Raw genomic sequence first — 22,023 nt, 5'->3', positions numbered from 1 at the left:
ATATCCTTGCAGGACTGAGTCAGTTAGCCTCTCAGGCTGAGGCTCCTTATTTGAAAATCAGGAGATATTCCTCTCTAAGAGTGGTCTGAATATCAACTAGCACCTAATGTATTTGAAATGCTTTGTAAGCTTTATGTGTTGTGCAATCATTATATGAATGTTATGTAGAATGATAAGGTAGAAGCTCCAGATGACAGCTGTCGAAGAAGAGGACCATTTCCAGGGAGGAGAGGCAGCGAGCACAGATCATGTAGGTATTTGCAGTGGAAAGGTGAGACAGTGATCATTTGAGAGGAGGGTTGGTTAAATGAATTGAGGAAGGAGAGAAAAAGAAAAAAACGGTCAGGATGCAGGGAGCAGAGCCATCCTCCCTCCCCGTGAATTTCGAACAATTTGTATCTGTTTTATCCAGAAATAATTAATAATAAATATTACCTTTTAGGCGCGCTTAAGAAAGTAACATTCTATTAGTGAGTGAGTGGAGTGCAATCCTAATTTTCAGTTTCTTCCCCGGGTTGTCCTTCTTGCTTCTTTCAAAGAGTGGTGCCCAAACTTTGGTATCCTAAGAATTACCTGAGGTGCTTACTTAAAATACAAACTTCACGACCTCTACCCCCAGAAAGTCTGCATCAGTAGGTTTCATGTGGGACCTGGGAATCTAGATTTTTTTAAATGTCTCAGATGTTCTTGATGCAAATGTTCAGTAGATGATACTTGAAACCACTTTGATTTCAAAGATTCAGCCTGAAATCAACAGCGCTCCCTGCTTAAGGAGGTCTGGGGAATATTGGCAATGCTGTAGGACATGCAGATTTATGGAGGGCCTCATGCTGGTGCGGGCTCAGCTGCAGGTCTTCCTTTATAAACCATTTTACAGCAGTAACAAGACAAATGTAACCAGACTTTTAACTTCTCAGTCTAATCCAAAGTTCTCTGTACTCTATTTTTTTTTTTTTTTTGGTCAAAATCACCTAGAATAAATTCAAAATATTTAGATAAGAAAATATTTAAGTACTAAAACATTAGATACAGCTTTATTTTACTTGTGCCGTCTGTGCCATAGGACTATAGACTTTTGTACAAATGATCTTATTTTCATGGAAATATGTTCCACTAGGAATACCTCCAACAATTGTGATTATCAGGGTTTGGAAAGCAAGATGGAGGTAGAAATCGTCAAGAATGAAGGGATCAAAACGAAGGTTGAGTCCAGGGCTAGTATCATGGAGAAAGTGGGAAATCATTTCTCAGGGTCCATAGTTGACCCTCCAGGGATAGGTAGAATGAGCAGGGAGCAGGCACCCCTGTTTTAAGGCTTGTATCTGTAACAGAGAAACCCTTCAGTGTTGGGATGCTATTTTTTATCTACACATTCTAGAAATTACCTCATCCAGCCCATGGCTTTAAAATTCATCTGTGTGTCAGTGACTCCCAGGTCTATTTTTCTTCCAGATCTTTTTTCTGAGCTTTAAATTTGTATGTCCATCTGTGTATTTGATATCTCCATTGGAATGTCGAGTAGACATCTCTGTCTTCACGTGTTCAAAAGTAAACTGATCTTTGTCCCCAATTTTGTTCCCCTCTTAGGATTCCTTCTCTCAGTTGATTGCAATCCCATCTTCCTAATTGCTCAGCCAAAAACCAGAGTCAGTCTTTGATACCTTTCTTCCTTAATGTACCCTTTCCAGTCCATTGGGAAATCCTTTTGGCTCTACCAATAATATATCCAGACTGTTCATCACTTCACCTCCTGCCAGTCAGATCCAAGCCTCCTTCGTCTTTCCCCGGGATTATTTTAATGACCCCAGTTTGCTTCCTTGCTTTAGCCCTTGCATTCCTGCGCTCTTTTCTTAACACAGAAGGTGGAATGAACCTTTTAGGTTATAGTACTTCTCCTGTTCAGCTTCTCCTTGTTTCTTTGAAAATAAAATCGAGAACCCTCACAATAATCTACAAAGTTCTACATGATCTGGCTCCCTGATATCATCTGCTCTCACCAACTAGTGCTTCTCCCCTTTTACCTTACTCCAGCCACCCTGGCTTTTTTGGTCTTCCTTGATCATTCCATTCCATTTACAGCCTCATCTCAGCACCTCTGTTCTGGTTTTGTCTATTCTTTCCCTTTGGCTAATCCTTCATCTCCTTTTTATCTTTCTTTACTCAGATGTCATCTTCTCTTTGAAGCCTGTGTCTTTACATTGTCTGCCCTGCCCCCATCATACCCACAGTGTTGCCACTTTCTAAGATACAATATGTCTAATTATTTTATCTTTTGTTTATTACCTTTCTTTCTTGTTGGATGTTCCACGAGGGAGCAGAAATACTTAGTTTTTTCACTAATACATTACAAGCTCTTAGAACAGAACCTGCCACACAGTAGGTTCTCAATAAACATTTGTCAACTTCATTGAATCACAGAATAAGTCAAAAGGACTAGCATTAAGCACAACAAAGTGGTTTGTCCTATATTGAAAAATAGTGTCATTCATAGTGAAGCAAGAGACTTACTCCAGTTACCTAATTCTGTATTACAACACTCTCCAAATTTTGTGGCTACACAATATTAGATCTCATAATATTACAGGTTGATAGGCCCAGTTGAGTGGTTCTTAAATAACATCCCTCATATGTTCAGTTAGATGGTGGCTTAAGGCTGGAGTCATCTGTGAACTTCATTCCTGTAACTGATGCCTGGATTGGGACGGCCAGAAAGTTGAAGGCTGATCAGACATCTCTTTTTAGATGACATCTCCACTTGGCTGTTGTGGGCTTCCTTACAGCATGGCAGTAACTATTTTTTACATGGTGTCTGACTTCCCATAGAGTGCTTCAAGAGGCCCAGGTAGCAGCTGGAAGTCTTACAGCATTAAATACCTTAGGACCATTTTCACCACTTGATATGGGAATGTGGCATGCACTTACAGAGAAGGAAGGAATTGATGATATCCATCATAGATAAGCTACTGCAAGGGTAATGAGTTTATCATTTGTGAATAAAAGATGAAAGATCTAGGGTAAGCAGTATTGAATAATAGTTAAGATTAAAAATATCAATTCTGGGGTGCCTGGGTGACTCAGTCATTTAAGCGTCCGACTTTACCTCAGGTCATGATCTCACGGTTTATGTGTTTGAGCCCCACATCAGGCTCTGTGCTAACAGCTCAGAGCCTGGAGCCTGCTTCGGATTCTGTGTCTCCCCCTCTCTCTGACCCTCCCCTGCTCACGCTATCTCTCTTAGAAATAAAAAAATAAAAAATGGACAGAGGATCTGAGTAGACAGTTTTCCAAAGAAGGCATACAGATGGCCAATAGGCACGTGAAAAGATGTTCAACATCACTAATAATTAGGGAAATGCAAATCAAAACTATAATTGACACATCACCCCCCATCAGTTAGAATGGGTATTATCAAAAAGACAAGATATTACAAATATTGGTGGGGATACAGAGAAAAGGGAATCCTTGTATACTGTTGATGGGAGTGTAAATTGGTGCAGCCACTATTGAAAACACTATGGAGATTTCTCCGTACTGTTAAAAAGTTAAGAATAGAACTACCATATGATCCATCTGTTCCACTTCTGGGTATTTATATGAAGAATATAAAACTAATTTGAAAAGGTATATGCACCCTGTGTTCACTGTAGCATCATATAAAATGGCCAAGACGTGGAAAGGACCTAAATGTCCTTTGGTGGATAAATAGGTGAAGAAAATATGGAAAATACATATGCATATACAGACACATACACACACTGCAATATTATTCAGCCATTAAAAAGGGATGACATCTTGCCATTTGTAACAACATGGATGGACCTTGAAGGTATTATACTAAGTGAAATAAGTTAGATATCTCTTTTCATATAGTTGTATTCATATGTGAAACCTAGAAAAAAGCAAATGAACAAACAAAACAAACTCATAGACACAGACAGCAGGTTGGTGCCTACCAGAAGGTTGGGAGTGGGGACAAAATTGGGTCAATTATATGGTGATGGGTGGTAGCTAGACTTCTAGCAGTGATTACTTTGTAGTGCATACAGATGTCTAATTATAATGGCGTATATTGGAAAGTCATATAATGTTACCTGCCAATTTTACCTCAGTACAAAAAAAGAAAAAACTGGTAAAAAAAAAAAAAAACACTCTAAAAAATGGGTAATTAATCTTAGGTTATCAGACCCTTTTGCTATTAGGTATACTTTGATGAGAAAGTTGGAGATATTAAGGAAAAAAAGTTTATTTAATCACACCAGCTTTAAAGATATTGCCTTTCTAGTCATCTTAGCTATAAGTAAGCTGTTTAAATAAAGGCAGAAATTACCATTAAGTAGTAGGTCTTTATGGGTTTGGTTTTTATGATTGTGGAGAGATGCTCATTGAAGTCTTTGGACTTGAATGCATGCTTGGTGATGAAAACTGCCACAAAATCCTCTGATTACTTAATTATTTGATTTTTTACTATTATTAGATATGCATGTAATAGCTGCTATATAAAATACTCTTTTTACAAATGGATATAAACATGTTTAGGGACCTGCGGGAAAAACTCCACTGTCTTTCTCAGCGTGAATTCTGCCACCACCTAATGTGCATCTTTTCAGCTGTGTGATGCCATGTAGGACACTTTCCTACACCAGTGCCAGTTTCTTAGAAGGAAAGTCATAAAAAGGTGTTCAAAGTAACCATTTGTGCTTGGTATTCTTACAAAGCAGCATTCAGTTAATTTACTTCTGAACATCCATAAATGAAGAATTTCTGGACCCTTTGGAATTGTTTCCTAATCTTATGCCAGAATGTTAGTTCTGCTTGTTCTTAGTACAGTCCTAGTACATAAAGACCTTGGAGTAACAGATCTTTCTTCCATTAGTTTATCGTAGCATTAGGTAAGGAGTATGACTAATTTTGGAGTGTAAGTTTTTTTTTTCCTCTTTATCATTATGGCTGAGTTCCTTTGCTATAATGGTATTCTAGAAGTATCACTAAACTAAAAGCCAGATGGCCTGGGTCTTAGTTTTCTAATTTTGATGAGAATTTTGTATTCACTTAACCTTGTCAATATGGTCTCCCTTCTTCATGGGGTATTAGAAAGACAAAGTGAAATGAGCCAGTGCTGTTAAGGGGTAAAAACAAATCGTATTCAAATCTAAAGTAGTATAATGGAAAGAGGAGATGTCTCCTTTTCATAATGTTGAAGAGGCTAAAGATTTGAAAAGTCTTTAAATTGTGCTGAAAACCTTACATGATATGTCTGATTGAAAACCTGTACCAAGTCAGGAGTGTTTTGTAAAAAAAAAAAAATGGGGGGGGGCATTGATGTCTCTTTGTCCTGCCTCTACCTTTAACTTTTTGTAATTGCTTTCACTTTTTCCTGAATATCCTTATTTCTGCCTCCTTTCCTACCACCCACTATGCACCTTTACCCACAAGTACTTTTGTTCTTTTCCTTGAAAGGGAGCCACCATTAAGAAAGATGAGCAGACGGGAGCCATCATTGTGGCTAGAATCATGAGAGGAGGAGCCGCAGACAGAAGCGGTAAGGGTTTCAGTGCGAGGCGCATGGACGGGCCATGGTGCATTTCGGGGGCAACATCTCCAACGTGTAATTAAGAGGGTAATGATCTTTTGATGTAATACATCAAAACAAGGAATGAGAAATTTTCCTCTGTTGAACTGTGGGAATCTGTTGAAATAAATGATAAATCTCATTCTGCTGTATGGTTACACAGGCTTCTGAAGCTATATTAAGATATGCTTCTTAAAAAAAAACCGTCTTCGGTTCAGGTCATGATCTCTCGGTTTGCAAGTTCGAACCCTGTGTATGGCTCTATGCTGACAGCTCAGAGCCTGGAGCCTGCTTCGGATTCTGTGTCTCCCTCTTTGCCTCTCCTCCGCTTATGCTCTGTCCCTCAAAAATAAATAAATGTAAAGACATAAAATAAAATGAAAGTACTACTGAAAATGTGCGGCCTTTAAAACAAAATAAAAATTCTTTTATTAAATGAAAATAATGTACATTTCTAGACAAAGGCCAGGATGCTGATGTCTTTTTCTTTTGCCAGCATTATAATGCGGTAGTCTTTGATTCACTGCTGTTTAGAGGCACAGAATCTGAAGGCTGAGAAGCATAAAGGTCTCCTCAAATGTATTAAAGGAACCAAACAATGCTTTAAGTTTAGACACAATTGCAAATTGCAGTTCTTTTGTAAGTAGGTCAACTAATTTCCCGAATTTGCTACTTCTCAGGTCTTATTCATGTTGGTGATGAACTTAGGGAAGTGAATGGGATTCCAGTCGAGGATAAAAGACCTGAGGAAATAATTCAGATTTTGGTAAGCTTGAAAATTTGTTTTCAAATTGCAGTAAAAAATGAAATTGAATCAGTATGCTTCAGACTTGGTTATAAATTCAGGATTTGGATTTGACAGGCTAGAGTTCAAATCCCAGCTTCATTACTTAATCCCTGTATGTCCTTGGAAAATGTCTTAATGTTTGGATTGCTTCAGTGTTTTCCTTTACAAATGAAAAGAAGAGGTAAATAGCTCACTGGAGTGTTTTGAGGATTAAATGAGCTAATATATATGAAGAGTTTATTACAGGGCCTATCCCAAATGAGGTACCTAATAGAGGGCATCTACTCTGTTGTTGGTGATGCAAGTTGCTTTTTCCTTCTCCCATCAACTAGGCCAGACTGTAAGCTATGCTTTCTAGGTATATAAAACAGTGAAATTAATTTAGATATCTGATGAAATCTAAAATAGAACAAAATTATTTTAGGCCTTGACAGTATAAATTCTCCAGTTCATTTGTAAGGATAAAATGAAGGGGGACTGTCTTTGTTAATGTACGAAAGCATAAACATACAGAAATAGAGTATAGCATCTTCAAATATATCTCCATATATATGAAAATTTTATATATGATTAAGTTGGTATTTTAAATCCGTGGGAAATCTGTGAAATCCTTTCATAAATGTTAGATGAATTGATGACTCAGTTAGAAAAAAATAAAGTCCGTTACTGTTTTACAGTCTACATAAAAATAAACCCCAAAGAATTAAATATTTAAAAAATTCAGGGGTACCTGGGTGGCTCAGTCAGTTAAGTGTCTGATTCTTGATCCCAGCTCAGGTCACAGTCACATGCCGAACATTGAGCCTGCTTGGGATTCTCTCTCTCCCCCGCCCTCTACCCCCTCCCCCATAAATAAATTAACTTAAAAAAAATCAAGAAGTAAAGAAAGACATTTTAAACGTGATGTAAGATTCAAATAGAAAAATAACTGGTGTGATTACTAGAATTGAACACTTTCACATACAGAAAAAGATGCCACATATAGCTTGAAAGACACACGAGACTTAGGAAATATATTGTTGGTGTATATGATAGAAGGTATTTAAGTGTGTAGAGAGTTCATAAAAATCAGTAAGAAAACATTTACAGAAAAATTTAGAAAACATGGTGTCTGAAAAACAATGGATTAGAGGGATTTAAAAGCTTGATAATGGCTACAATGAGGCAGATTCTAGGGACATAGATATCCTTATATGCTTCTGGTAGTGGGATTCATTCAGTAGATCCTTTTGAGATGACTATCTGAAATGATCAACATTTTTAAATTTACATACCCTTAATTAAGAAATTCAGTTGTTGGAAATTAACCCTTAGGAAGTTATTTGGCAAATGTATTATATAAGTAAGATTTTTAAAAAATATTTAAAAAAAATATTTCAAAATAGAAGAAGGTTGCATCAATTGACTAATCATTCACTCACATCGTGGATTACTATGAGGCAATCACAGTGGCTGATAGACCCATATGACCTAGTAATACTAGTAACTGCTTACAGTGGTTCAGCCCTTCAAGGTCACTGTTTTAAGAGCTTTGTATACATTCTCTCTCTCTCTCTCTCTCTCTCTCTCTCCTCTCTCTCTCTCTGTCTCTCACACACACACACACACACACACACACACACTAGTAGAAGGAAGAGATTGTAGAGAAGACTTGCCTCCTCTCTACCTGTGCAATTCAGTATTATATGAATTCCTAATAAGATTTGTGAATTCTTGGGATCCCGGGGTGGCTCACTCGGTTAAGTGTCCAACTCTTGGTTTTGGCTCAGGCTTCTCACGGTTCATGAGTTTGAATGCTGCATCAGCCTCTGTGCTCACAGTGCGGAGCCTGCTTAGGGTTCTCTGTCTCCCTCTCGCTGCCCCTCATCTGCTTGCGCGCTCTCTCTCTCTCTCTCTCTCTCTCTCTCAAAATACACATTTAAAACAATTTTAAAAAAAATTGTGAATTCTTTTTTGGTAAGCAATAACAGTGATAGTACCATTTTGAAATCATTTCTGTTATAAAATATTTGTACTGTTAAAACCCCATTTTACTTGAGTCTCTGTGCTGTACTGGGGCTGCCTCTTTACATTTCACGACCTGATTCTGTAAGGCTTTTCCCAGCTTGACTTTCAGGGACGTCACACTGGTAAATGGAATTTGGCTGTGGTCCATGAAAATTGCCAAACAATAAAAATCAGGGCCTTTTCTTTTATTTACACTGTGGAGTCCTGATTTATGAGCATACCCTCGATAGTAAGCCTCAGAGATATCTACCCATTCTCCTCTCTCTCTCTCTCTCACTCTCTCTCCCTCCTTCCTGCCTCCTTCCTTTTCTATATGCCTCATGCTGTCTTCCTCTTTGCTTTCCCTCCTTGTTTTTCTCAAATATGTGCCAGATAGTGCTTTCACAGAGCTTACAATTTAGCAGGGACAACAGATATTAAGAAATGATTGTATAATGATTATTTAGGTACAGTTATGATAAATGCTAAAAAGAGAACTAGAGAATGACATGAGAGTATATTAAAGGGAGACCTACTCTTGTCTGAGATGGTCAGAAAAGAATTTCACATATTGTTGCTTGCTTTAATTAAATTAGAATGGATATCTTTTTACCTTTTAATTAAGCTATTACACTGATATTTTACTCCCCAACCAGAATTTAATAGCATTGAATGTTCCTCATTATTTTTTATGATGAGCATTGCAGCTAATACATATACAAACGTATATATATATGTATGTGTGTGTATGTATATACATATATGTATATGTATGTAATTGAACCATATATTTACAACTGCATTGCTGACAGACAGTTCAGGTATTTTGACCCTAAAAACATGGATGCCGATACTTAAATGTAATAACCTGAACCCTGCACATCGTCTGTGCTAACTGTGTAATATTGTCTGTATGAGGCACTGTGCATATTCTGTTTTTATTTTGAAGTTGCTCAACATGGGTGGTAATATGTTCGTTGGCGTTTTAAAAGTGCACAGGAGGTAAACGTGGATTTGGTATTTAATGTTTTTTAACTTACTTGACAAACTTGAAGTGCTTTCTCATATTACAGGAATTTCTACAAAAATAGTTTCCTCGGTTTGGTTTAAGAGTAGAAACCCCAAGCTTATAAATTTTCAGAATCATTCCATTTTCTACCTATTTTGCCTGCCTTCTCCATGGCTCTTCAGGTTTTCTGATAAGTCTTTCCTCTGTTATCAGGCTCAGTCTCAGGGAGCAATTACATTTAAGATTATACCCAGCATCAAAGAGGAGACGCCATCTAAAGAAGGCAAGGTAATCATTACTTAAAAAGCTTTTTGGTTTGTTTTGGTTTGGGGGAGGGACACTAATATTTTTCCTTCTAATGCATATCCTCTTTGTTACAGCAAGTTGATTTTAATAATCTCCTTTTTAAAAATTATTCTTAAGTCAGAGAAGAATGTTGGCCCTTCTACATTTATTTTTTTGTTATTTATTCCTTTTAAATGAAACTTTCTTCCAGATATTTATCAAAGCCCTCTTTGACTATGACCCTAATGAGGATAAAGCAATTCCATGTAAGGAAGCTGGGCTTTCTTTCAAAAAGGGAGATATTCTTCAGATTATGAGCCAAGATGATGCAACCTGGTGGCAAGCAAAGCATGAAGGTGATGCCAATCCCAGGGCAGGCTTGATTCCCTCAAAGCATTTCCAGGAAAGGTGAGCAACTGGCGTGCGATGACTGGGCTTTCTTCAAGTGACCTTTTGTTCTCTGCAAAATATCACTCGAGGATAGTTGTGATAAAATAAGCACTAAAACCTTGCTTTAGAATATTTTATCCCCCAGGTTTGGATTTCTGTTTTGTCTAACTAAGTATGAATAATGACCAAAAATAATACGACAGCACCAGGTCATATTCGGTTTTTGTGATGAAGCAAATGGAAAAATAGCACATTAATATCCGAAGCTGTATTGATGTGAAAGATGGAAAAAGAAGAAGAGTGATTTTGGAGTAGGGAGGATTTCTAAAAATTTGGAAGTTAGAGGATGCATTTTTTAAATTTGAATAGATTGCATTGTGTCCATTTTTCCCCTGGCTTCCCTTTTTTTTTTCCTTAGGACTTTTAATATTTTGGTGTTATATTAATCTTGGATCTGCACTGAAAATTGATAGGCACTGACCTTCTTCTTCCCCCAGGAGATTGGCGCTGAGACGACCAGAAATATTAGTTCAGCCCTTGAAAGTTTCCAACAGGAAATCATGTAAGTTTGTTAATAAAAATGCAGAGTAACCAAATCTTGCTATTTATTTTTGACTATTAAAGCAGGTGTTTGTGGTAGAACGATAACTCCTATTGCCCTGTGATAGCTTTGGGGTCATCATTTCATGGCAGCCAAACAAGAAATTCATAGTAGAATATTAAAGTGAGTCTTTAAAAGAGAGGGGTGTTTGCAGTGTTTATAATAAACACATGGCTCACAATTTAACAACTACAACTCTCCTTGACTCCTGAATGTAGGTGTTTTACACCTAAAATGCAACTCGTTGATTTCTCCCAAGCCAGAAGGTTTGGGCAGGATATGTCTTGGTAAAATTAGGGGGGAGAAAACCTACCACGTTCTTGGGCACAAGGCTGTTGTCCCTAAGAACAGCTGTTCTTAGTTCCTTGCTTATCCAGAAATCACAGTAACTCTGACCTTTAACCTGCCTGTTTGGAGTTGTTTCAAGGTTAGATTTAAACAAAATACAAGCAGAAAAAAGACGAGGTGGATTACTGAAAAAGATAGCGTGGATTTAGATGAACCCCCCCCCCCCAACACTGGCCCTTGCTTCATACTGCCCTTCTCTCGGCTTCTCTTTCCTCCCCACCCCTCACCCCCCCTCAACTCCCCATCCCATAAATTCCCTCCTTCATCTCCTCTAAACGTTTCATGGTTCCAGGTATTCTCAGAGTAAAAAAAAAACACCCAAAACCTTTTGTTTTCAACACCGAGATTGTACATTAAAAGGCAGAATGCACAAATAAATGGTCCTGGAATTTTACACCCACATCTGGTTTTAGTATTGTTGCATTTTTCACATCTCCTGTTATTTCTGTCACTTTGTAGACGCGTATAGCCCAGGAATTACATTATAAGCGAGCCAAACTACAGTCTAGTATAAATCTCACAGAGCAAGCAAATACTTCAAGTGGAGCACTGATTCAAAAGCCTGCTTGTACTTGCTCCGTGAAGTCTGGGCAGAAGGAAAACACACTTGTCATAGAATGCCACATGGATTGTGACATCAGAAAGCTTCCAGCTTTAACCAGAATGTTGCATCGATTTTAAGTGTGATGAATTTTTGCTGGCAGAGGCCCTGGGGTATCTACCTGACTTGCTCTTTGAAGGATTTCTAAACTGGGGCCTGCCCACTTCGAAGATATTTGGTGCATATGGGATAAAGTGTGTGTAACTGGAAAAGGAAATCGATGTAATTCTACTCGAATCTGAATCCATACTCCCAATTTGTTTGAGTCTTTGGCAGCTCAGAAGTGTCTAGTTTGATATAATTGTGGATTCTCATTTATTTAAAAATCTTTATAAATATATTTCTTTAAAGAAGTATACAAAGTGGGTATATATTGCCTTTATAATAGATCTCCTCGAACTGGTTTCCGTATAAATGTGTGTGAATATGGTAGCGTGTGTGTGTGTGTGTGTGTGTGTGTGTGTGTTTATGTTGAAGTGTTAATGGATGGTTTTCGTCTGTTAAGGTACATAGTTTTTTATATGATAATATCTTAACATTTGAACCTGAGAAATACTTATTCCTAAGCTACTGAAATACTCTTATATGAATGTTTTAGGGTTTTTTGTTTTGTTTTTGAGTTTTTTTCTTCTTTTTCTACCTCTTAAAAATGCCATTTAGGAATCTTTACTAATTCTCCATTCACTTCTATCTTTTCTCTTAAAGACTTGATTCATGGAGAGATGCATTGGTTGTTCTCATCCACAGATGTTTTCTGTTTTTAAATAAAAGCAAATCTGGTCATTATTATCCACATCACTAGCGAATAGAAAATATGGCCTTATTCAAAGAGACAGTATAGTTCTATGAAGATTAAATAGAAAGCCAGTACTTTTATTATCAATTAAAATTCCATTTGAGAGACGCCTGGGTGCCTCAGTCAGTGAAGCATTCTGACTTCAGCTCAGGTCATAATCTCATGGTTCGTGAGTTTGAGCACCACGTTGGGCTCTGTGCTGATGGTTCAGAGCCTGGAGCCTGCTTTGAAATCTGTGTCTCCCTCTCTCTCTGACCTTCTCTCTCTCTCAAAAATAAACATTTTTTAAAAAAATTAAAAATAAATAAAATTCTATTTGAAGTTTTTTTTAATGCTATCTCCTAAACCCCTGAACTCAAAAGTTATGCAAAAATTATTATACTGATTCTGGACATTTTTAAAAACACTTTGTTTTGTAATCTGTGTATTTGCTAGTGATTGTTTTACACTTGTAAAGGCCATTTGACCCAACACTTCCTGGATGGACTTCAACATTTGGTACTTGGATTTTTAGGATAAGACATCTGTCATGCTCTTTGCTAAATTACAAAAGAGTGCTATGAAGAAAAATAAAGTTGACATAAAATCTTTTGTTTATATGACTTTCTTTAAGATTATTATTTTTTTTTTGAGAGAGAATGAGGTAGCAAGCAAGTGGAAGGGGCAGAGAGAGAGAGAGAGAGAGAGAGAGAGAGAGAATCCCAAATAGGCTCCACAGTGTCAGCACGGAGCCTAATGTTGGGCTCAAACTCATGAACTGTGAGATCATGACCTGAACCAAAGTGGAACACTTAACCAACAGAGCCACCCAGGTGCCCCTTATTTATACGACTTGGAATAATAATTCATAGACTAGGTTTTACAAAGAGTTTCTAATTTAATGTAAAAGTTTTAAAAGAATAATTCTGTCATGTTGGTGTTCATAAACTTACTAAAAAATAGTCACACTGATAATTTTCTGTACTAAATTTTACAAGTACACTTAAAACCTAGGAGATTGTGTTACACTTTGGATTTTAAATTTTTTTTTAACGTTTTATTTATTTCTAGGAGAGAGAGAGAGCGTGAGCAGGGGAGGGTCAGAGAGAGAGGGAGTCACAGACTCCGAAACAGGCTCCAGGCTCTGAGCTGGCAGTCAGCACAGAGTCCGACGCGGGGCTTGAACCCACGAACCGCGAGATCATGACCTAAGCGAAAGTCGGACGCTTAACCAACTAAGCCACCCAGGCGCCCCTACACTTTGGATTTTAGAATAATGACTTTAAGTAATAATATATATCGAATTGGCCAGGTAACTTTCTTCACAAGCTAGTTGCTTGTATTACTCTGGGTTTACTCTTTATCTGACTCCCAGTGTATCATCATAACTAAAGTTTGCATGCAGAAAAAGCACTGGAACTACAGGGGTTCTGTCAATGTCAAGATAGAAGTCACAAAGGAACGGAGAATCCAGTACCGTTATTTTTGCGTTTATGTTTGTGCTAGAGCTCTAGATCCAGGCTCCATGGCTGCAGATAAAATCAAGAGCCAGACTGGGGTGCCTGGGTGGCTTAGTCGGTTAAGCGTCCGACTTTCACTTAGGTCATGATCTCGTGGTTCGTGGGTTCAAGCCCCGCGTCGGGTTCTCTGCTGACTGCCAGCTCAGAGCCTGGAGCATGTTTCAGAGTCTGTGACTCCCTCTCTCTCTGACCCTCCCCTGCTCACGCTGTCTCTCTCTCTCTCCTAGAAATAAATAAAACATTAAAAAAAAAAAAAGAGCCAGAATACTGACCTCTTCAGACTTTAAAACTGGCATCCTCATGCAAAATTCTGTGGGATTCATCTTCGATGCTCGGTTATTTCTTCCCCTGAAGAATCTTGGCATACCTAATACAGACTGAAAACAGGCTTTTCAAAGAAAGTAATTTGCCTCTTGAAAGTAAACATTCCTGAAAAACATGAACTCTTAAAAGTAGGGTGTAATTAAATCTTAGAAGCTTGAGAGAGGGACTTCTCTCTTCTACTATTTTTTTTTTTTCAAAGAATGGCTTAGACAACAAAGACATTTGTAATGGGATTCTGTGTTCCCTCCTTTTCTCCTGCATCTGATGATGGGTTCTTACACAGTGGATTTACATTAGTCACAGAGAAGAGCAGACCTAAAAGTATGATTGGTTTTCTTTGACACAGACAACTCAAAGATTATTACATGAAGGATACAGGTTAAATGTTTTGGAAAGGAGTTCAGAGTGTAGCTTATGTGTCAGGTAACACACAGGAGTAGTTTCATGACAGACACTTGGCAGCTTCGCAATTCTTGTGTTGCTATAATTTACTCCATGGTTTTCTGCCAGAACCTTATTTTTTATAGTTCAGTTGCATATATATATAAAGCAGTATGATACCACCTGACCTTTAAAGAGACATGATTTTCTTTAAATAAAATATTGTCTGTTCCCTTTCTGTTGAGATTAAACTTTGTAAGTTAAGAATTGTCTTCCTAACAACGCAAACAATAGTAACTTTGACTTAAATAGTGTATGACTTATTTATCTGTTTATTTTTAAAATTTTTATTTATTTTGAGAGAGAGAGAGAAAGCATGAGTTGGGGAAGGGCCAGAGGGAGGGAGGGAGGGGGAGAGAGAGGGGGAGAGAGAGAGAGAGAGAGAGAGAGAGAGAGAGAGAATGACTCCCAAGCAGGCTCCTCACTGAGTGCAGAGCCCAAAATTACAAAACCTTGACTTAAGCTGAGATCAAGAATTAGATGCTTAACTGACAGAACTACCACAGTGCCCCATAACATATTTAAATCTGGTTTACATGGTATTCAGAAAAAGCTTTTCTTATTCAAGGAGTGTATTTTACAGCAGAATATTCCAGTATGATCTTCATTCACAGTGATTAGTTTCCTTTTTTATTTTTTTTAAATTTTTATTTATTTATTTATTTTTTTATTTCTAGGAGAGAGAGAGACACACACACAGCGTGAGCAGGGGAGGGTCAGAGAGAGAGGGAGTCACAGACTCTGAAAGAGGCTCCAGGCTCTGAGCTGGCAGTCAGCACAGAGCCCGACGCGGGGCTCGAACCCACGAACTGAGAGATCATGACCTAAGCGAAAGTCGGACGCTTAACCGACTAAGCCACCCAGGCGCCCCAGTTTCCTTTTTTAGTTATCAAAGTATAACTACCTGAAAATTTCTCATACTGCTGATTGAGTAATATTAATTTAAAATCTTTCTTTTATAATAGTTCTTTTTTTATTTAAAAAAATGTTAACATTTGTTTATTATTGGGAGACAGAGACACAGCATGAGCCAGGGAGGGGCAGAAAGAGGAGGAGACGCAGAATCCGAAGCAAGCACCAGGGTCTGAGCTGTCAGCACAGAGGCCAGCGTGGGGCCTGAACCCACAAACCACGAGATCATGACCTGAGCTGAAGGTGGATGCCTAACCAACTGAGCCGTGCAGGCACCCCTTATAAAACAGTTCTTATGGAATTATTTTCTTTTATTTTTTTTAATGTTTGTTTATTTTTGAGAGAGAGGGGGTAGACACAGCACAGTGGGGGAGGGGCAGAGAGAGAGGGAGACACAGAATCTGAAGCAGGCTCCCGGCTCCAGGATGTCAGCACAGAGCCCGAAGTGGGGCTCAAACTCACGAGCTGTGGGACCATGACTTGAGTCAAACTCAGATGCTTAACCAACTGAACCACCCAGGCGCCCCTATAGAATTCTTATGATAAACCCAGAAGGTATGATTTTTTGACCTTTTAAAGATTAGAATGTAAAAACACAAAATACAATATTGAGAATTTTTCACCAGCCATGGTTGCTGTCTTGTGTATACAAAAGAAAATATTTAATTGGAGCCAGAGCCAATATTTATTTAATTGGGCAAATACTTAATATTTAATTCAAACAAGATGTAACTGAGTTCATTCAAAGACCAGCATTTTGGGGATTGAAGATTACAATCTAAACAGCACAATTTAAATATTTTTGTTTTAGTTTTGTTTTTTTATTTTTGAGAGAGAGAGAAACAGAGAATCCCATGCAGGCTCCACACTTACTACAGAGTCTGACATGGGACTTGATCCCACGACCCTGGGATCATGACCTGAGATGAAATCAAGAGTCATATGCTCACCTGTCTGAGCCACCCACGCGCCTCCCAACAGCCCAATTAAAACACTAAGTAAACAAATGAATTCTTTCTCCATGGTACCAATATTTTGGAAGGCCAAAAGTTTGAGAATAGTATACATAACATTACAGGTTGTTATAATACAACTTTTCAAGTTGAGCTCCTTCCTCCTCGCATCTTTAAACAATGTTTATTTAGTGTGTTCCTACTTAAACTTAATTCAGAAATTAATAAGTAGGTTGCTGTGTTCTTATTTGTAGACCTAAAACTTTGTCAAATATTTTCTTAATATTGGTGGGGTTTTGTATTGACAGCAACATGGAGTTTTAAAAAATAATGAATGTGCTTTTTTCCCCTAATAATTACTAATGTTATTTGGGAGATGCCAAGTTCAGAGTTTATGTGGACAGAGGTGTAGATGAACTAAGCTGTAAATTGCATGTCTGTTTATGCCATTGAAATGGTTGAGGTGATGGCCTAATTATTATTGCTCACCTTTCATCTCAGTAGACTGTGTTCTTCTTAAATAAATGAAGATGTTGCTTCTAAGACACTATCAGGGTATGTGCGTTTAGCCTTTCCATATGAAGGGTTCTAAAGCCATACTGTCTCTTGACTTTTGTCATGGGGACCCAGGGCCATGCAGGTAAGAAAGAGTTTCTAAACAATTAGAGGTGTGGTGTCTGGTCATGGATTATTACAGACTTTTAGGGAAGATTGCATAGGGGCAGAGCGGGGCATAAGGAAGCAGTTTCTACAGTGGAGATTTAACTTTGCCCCCATAAATACTGTCCTACCCATACAGGCACAGTTTCTTCACTTGTCAGGAGTATCTGACATTGCTCTACCCAGAGTAGCATCCAGCAGTGTGGAAGAGCCCCCCTGCCCTGTTATGTGGAGCTCATCCAACGCTCTTCCTGAGAGCCTTTCCACTCCGTTCTCTGAAGACAGCCAAAATTACTCTTTGTGACCTTGTTGGCCTCTCCTCAGTGATTTTTGTAATTCTCCCATCCATCTCCTCAGTGCTGATGTGAAGAGTAGATTCCTGGTAATGCTGGGAAGAGTGTCCACAACTCTCCAGTCAGGAGAAACACACTTGGGTGGATCGAACTTCAGGGGAGGCCAGGGCGAGAGGTTGGTGTGCTGGGAGATGGTGGGAGTAGACCAGAAACTTAAAAGATACTTACTTCATCTGACCTCCTCCCCACACCCCATGACTTAGAGTTCCTAGCATGAAGTTAGAGTCATTTAAAAAGTGATTTTGGTGTGATTAGTTGTAGTAGTTAGAACAGACTCTGGAGCCAGATTGTGTGGGTCAGCATCCAAGAGTACTTCATTTCCCTGTGCCTCTGATCCCCATCTGTAACCCGGAGATAATAGTACTGGATTCATAGAGTTGTTGGAGAAAGTCAGGAAGTTTATGCATTTCAAGTACACAGAACAGTGCCTTCCCATAGTTGAGAATCAGTTATCTCAAGTGTGTCTTCTGGGAACAACGTTTTATATATTTCCCCCTTTGTTCAGACTTGCTAAGTGTTAAGGAAAAGTGTTCTTTTCTTTTCCTGCTGGACGTCTATTACGCATGATGCTTGATTGCTTGGATATGTATGCATGCATGTTACCATGCAGGAAATATCATTCTCTTCCTACTTAAGAGAATGGAGGAAATACTCTTCTGAAAATTTACAACCCTTTTATTAGAGTTTGAAACATACCATACTGTATGTGATATGGAAATGCTTATTTTTTGCATGTGTGTGTGTGATACCTGGCTCTTATCATCTGATTTAAGTGACACTGTTTATGTAATCAGGGTGCAACACTCTGTAGTCCTCTTGGAGAAGAAACTGTACTTTCTGTTTAACAATCCACCTAACGGTGGAGCGTCTGAGATTGCGGATTGACCCATCTGAAGCACAGCTTGTATTATCTCCACTAAGCCCAGTTGCTTGGCTTGTCCTAATCTGTATTGCTGTTTACTCTTTGTTTCCCAGTAACTTGCCTCAGGTGTACATGGCATTTCAGAGCTACTCAGAAGTGAATGTAAATAAACTAGCAACTTGGGGTGACTTGTAATATGACCCTGAATAGCATCGTTTGCTTGTCATTTTTGCTAATTCTGTTCAAGTAGAACCAGTACAGTCGGAGGACACATAGGTATTTGAAAAATAAAAATAAAATGGTGCAGTTTTCTTTAACTGCCCCACTCTGACATTTGGAGAGAGAAGAGAGCAGAGAACTGTCCTATTCATTCTACAAGGTCTCATGGCAAAATATGCTCTGCCTTGAGTCATGGCTAGATTTTGCTTCTATTAAATTGCCAGGTTTTGTTTCCCACCTTTAACTGAAGGTGAGTCTTCTAAAGTCAAACAGAACTCTTAAATTTCTGTCCTATTAGTAACAACTATTGTTTAGACTTTTTTTTTTAAATGCTTTTTATCAAATAAGATAGAATGAAGTAAAGGGTTCTGCGTGACTGACTTCATACTTGTAATAAGTTGATAATCGGCAGAATATTGTTAAATTTACAGAATATTGTTAAAATGTTTAGAGACATTTTAAGGGTTAAGTATTTATCCTAAGTGTTGAATAGATAGATTAGTTTACAAACAGAACTGTCCTATGAGAATAATACCCTGTTGAAGGTATTATTTTGAGGGAAAAAAAGATTTTTCTCATTATTTTTCCCATTCGGGCATTTAATAAACTGAACGAAGGCTTGTGCTTTGACTGATTTTAGCCTACACGTTCTTTTTAGACCAAGACTACAGTGTAGTCTAAGATGTAGCTTTTCATGATTTCTATTTATTTGTTGACTAATAATTTTGAAATACTTAAAATACATTTTTTCCCCCTTTGGCTTTTCTAAGATGAGGAAACAGTTGAGTGTGGTAGGTGGATTCTTTTTTTCCTTAGATGCATCTTCTTCCTACTTTAATTGTGTTTTCCGCACGTTTAATCATTTCCTTTCTCATTTTCTTTGTGCTTCTCAGAGGAAATTAAAGGTATATGTATACAAGTTCCCCTGCCATAGTGTACTCATTTTATTTAGTACACATCTGTGTGGGTTCAATGGAAGATAGCAAGCAGTTTATAAAAGATTATTGTACATCCAGATGTCCCTCTTGACATTATAGTACTGAAAATCATGGCTGGACTTTGTTTTAGAAAGAACTGCCCTATTTTTCCTTCATTTAGCAGAGATATAGAAAGTAATTTGCAATAGTACATTGTTTTTATCTCTGCCAATAGTCTCAATGCCGTTCAAATATATTGACGTCCTCACTTTAACATAAGGATGTCAAGGGCATCTTCTCAACTATTTGATGCCTGTAGAAGTTGTGTTAGTTCCAGAAGCATATTGATGCAAAGATCAGGGTTCTGAAGTAATAAATCCCCCCACTTCTTAAATAAAAATTTGAAGATATGCATAACCCAGTTTTCATTTAATTGCAAGAAACAGTGAGTAACACGTTGTTTATTTTAAACTGGTTTTATCTGTTCATTTTTAAGAATCAAGATCAAAATAGAAATATTCTGCTGTTAACCCTTCCCAACACAGAATGTCTCCTGTCAAAAGAAAGGCTGTGTCTTCATCGTAACCTTTCTGTCTAATCCAGTGAGCCAACATAAGTGTTGTATTTACATATTATCCAAGAGCCTGATTTACAAAAATAAATTCACTTTGGGGATCGAGTGTGGTGATTTTCTTAACTGTGCAAAGGAGAAACATTGTAAGCGGATCTTTTGTAATTTTCTTGGAACTGCATCAAGTAACCCCTGCAGAAGGTTAAAAAAAAAAATCGCATGATGTTTTGAAACATGACTTGAAACTTAAATATAAAACAAACCCGTTTTATGTTTAAGAGTGGCATTGTGAGGGCTGGTCGAGGCTGTGCTTTACAGAATTGTTTTGAGTAATTTATTTTTTTGCATCTGTGGCTGGGCACTTCTCTAACTGCTCTGCTTTATTTCTCGGCTTTTGTTCTGTATGCTTTTACACTCCATCCAGAAGATGCTGAATATGCTGGTAACCACAGTGGAACCTATATAGGTGAGCAATTGGTCATGGAAGAGGATTTCTTTCTGTTGCTTTCTTCAAAACCATGATACTGTTTTTATCTTAAATGAGCATATCCGCCCTAGCATGCTCTGATGTTCCATGGGGGAAGAGGGTGGGGTAGCATGAACCTTTATGTGAAACAGGCTCCATGGGTTGGACATAAAGGAATTCATAGTGTGCTTTCATGTCGCTGTCCAAGAAGCTCTCCAGATGCTGTATTTTTGTAAATCACCATGTATTTTGGGATAGAAGATGAAAAGCGTTTGTGGCGAAGTCATTTTATGTAGTTAACAGCAGCTGGACTTTCCTAAATTATCTGGTCAGCTGTTAATTAATCGAGGCTTCCAAATAACTTCTTCCCAAGTAACATTTTGGTTTTGTCTTCTAATGCTTTATTCTTCACGTGACACCCGTCTACATAACCGTTAACTGAACAGCCCCAAATATAATCAAGCCTATGATTAAGGTGCTAATCTGTCTCTGAAGGAAACATTTCTAGTGTGGCCACACTGGGGGATATTATAAACAAAAGCCAAGATATCTAGAAATTGTTAAAGGCATCAAATTTCTCTTCATCTACATCTCATATCAGACCTTTCCCACCCTTGCCTTGTGGTCAGCTGACCGGCTAGCTCCCTGTTGCACTAGTGACAAGTGACAGTGGGGAAGCCCAGCTTTCAAGATGACTTCTTCACCCTCCTTGTTTTTAGACAGTCTCTCTTGGTTATTGAAGAAACTTGCCAGATATTATATTTAGTATTTAATATATATTATCTCGAATGCTGTGAGACTGGTGGTATTTTTTCCACTTTACTGAAGGGAAACTGTGGTTCAGAAAGTTTACAGGAATCACGTAAGGACCTACAGATAGTGAATGGTACATCCCGTTCCACACACATATCTGTGCACATAAAATGCCTGTACTTGATCTTTGACAGTATGCCGCCCTTTAGTTTTTCATTCTGCAAGTCAAACAAGAAATTCCATGCCGAAATCTAAAGTCTTCCAGTTTTTAGGCTAGAAGAACTGTACGTAGATGATCAGAGAGAAGTTGAAATTTCATTAGTTCTTTACTCATTTCAGAACAGGACAGTGTTCCAGACACTCTGTATATCGATTAACCCCTTCTCCTTACACCCTTGGCAACTTTGGTGGCCTCAGGCAGCAAGTATTCTCCAGATTCTGTGGTCAGCTGGGTGGTTCTTCTGGTCTATGTCAGCTTGGTGAAACTTTGTAGTCTGGTTGTTGGCTGGGCTCTGGTCGGTCTGAGGGGTTGGGTGCTCACTGGGTACACTGGTTTCTGTATCCGATAGTTTTTCAGCCTCCAATACGGTAGCCCATAAAGGATCTCAGGGTTCCAGAGAGCAGCTGAGAAAGAAGCTCCAGTATGTAAGTGTATTGAAGCGTCTGCTCACATCACATCCTCTACTGTCCTGTTGGCCAAAAGGGAGATGTGAAGAGATGG

At 38.3% G+C, this 22,023-nt stretch overlaps 1 protein-coding gene across 1 annotated transcript in view; it reads left to right on the top strand.

Moving 5' to 3' along the window:
- Positions 1 to 22,023, top strand: part of MPP7 (membrane palmitoylated protein 7) — a 206,297-nt gene that overhangs the window by 114,390 nt on the left and 69,884 nt on the right. The window contains exons 6-10 of the mRNA XM_039254767.1: positions 5,458 to 5,539; positions 6,250 to 6,335; positions 9,565 to 9,639; positions 9,848 to 10,044; positions 10,524 to 10,588. Of these exons, the coding sequence (XP_039110698.1) occupies positions 5,458 to 5,539; positions 6,250 to 6,335; positions 9,565 to 9,639; positions 9,848 to 10,044; positions 10,524 to 10,588 (505 nt within the window). The remainder of the gene's footprint in view (positions 1 to 5,457; positions 5,540 to 6,249; positions 6,336 to 9,564; positions 9,640 to 9,847; positions 10,045 to 10,523; positions 10,589 to 22,023) is intronic.

This window comes from Hyaena hyaena, unplaced genomic scaffold, assembly GCF_003009895.1.
Source record: "Hyaena hyaena isolate Hyena2069 unplaced genomic scaffold, ASM300989v1 scaffold_498, whole genome shotgun sequence".
In the NCBI taxonomy this organism is placed as follows: Eukaryota; Metazoa; Chordata; class Mammalia; order Carnivora; family Hyaenidae; genus Hyaena; species Hyaena hyaena.
The sequence above is the reverse complement of the archived record's forward strand: the minus strand, read 5'-3'. Positions and strand labels throughout refer to the sequence as shown.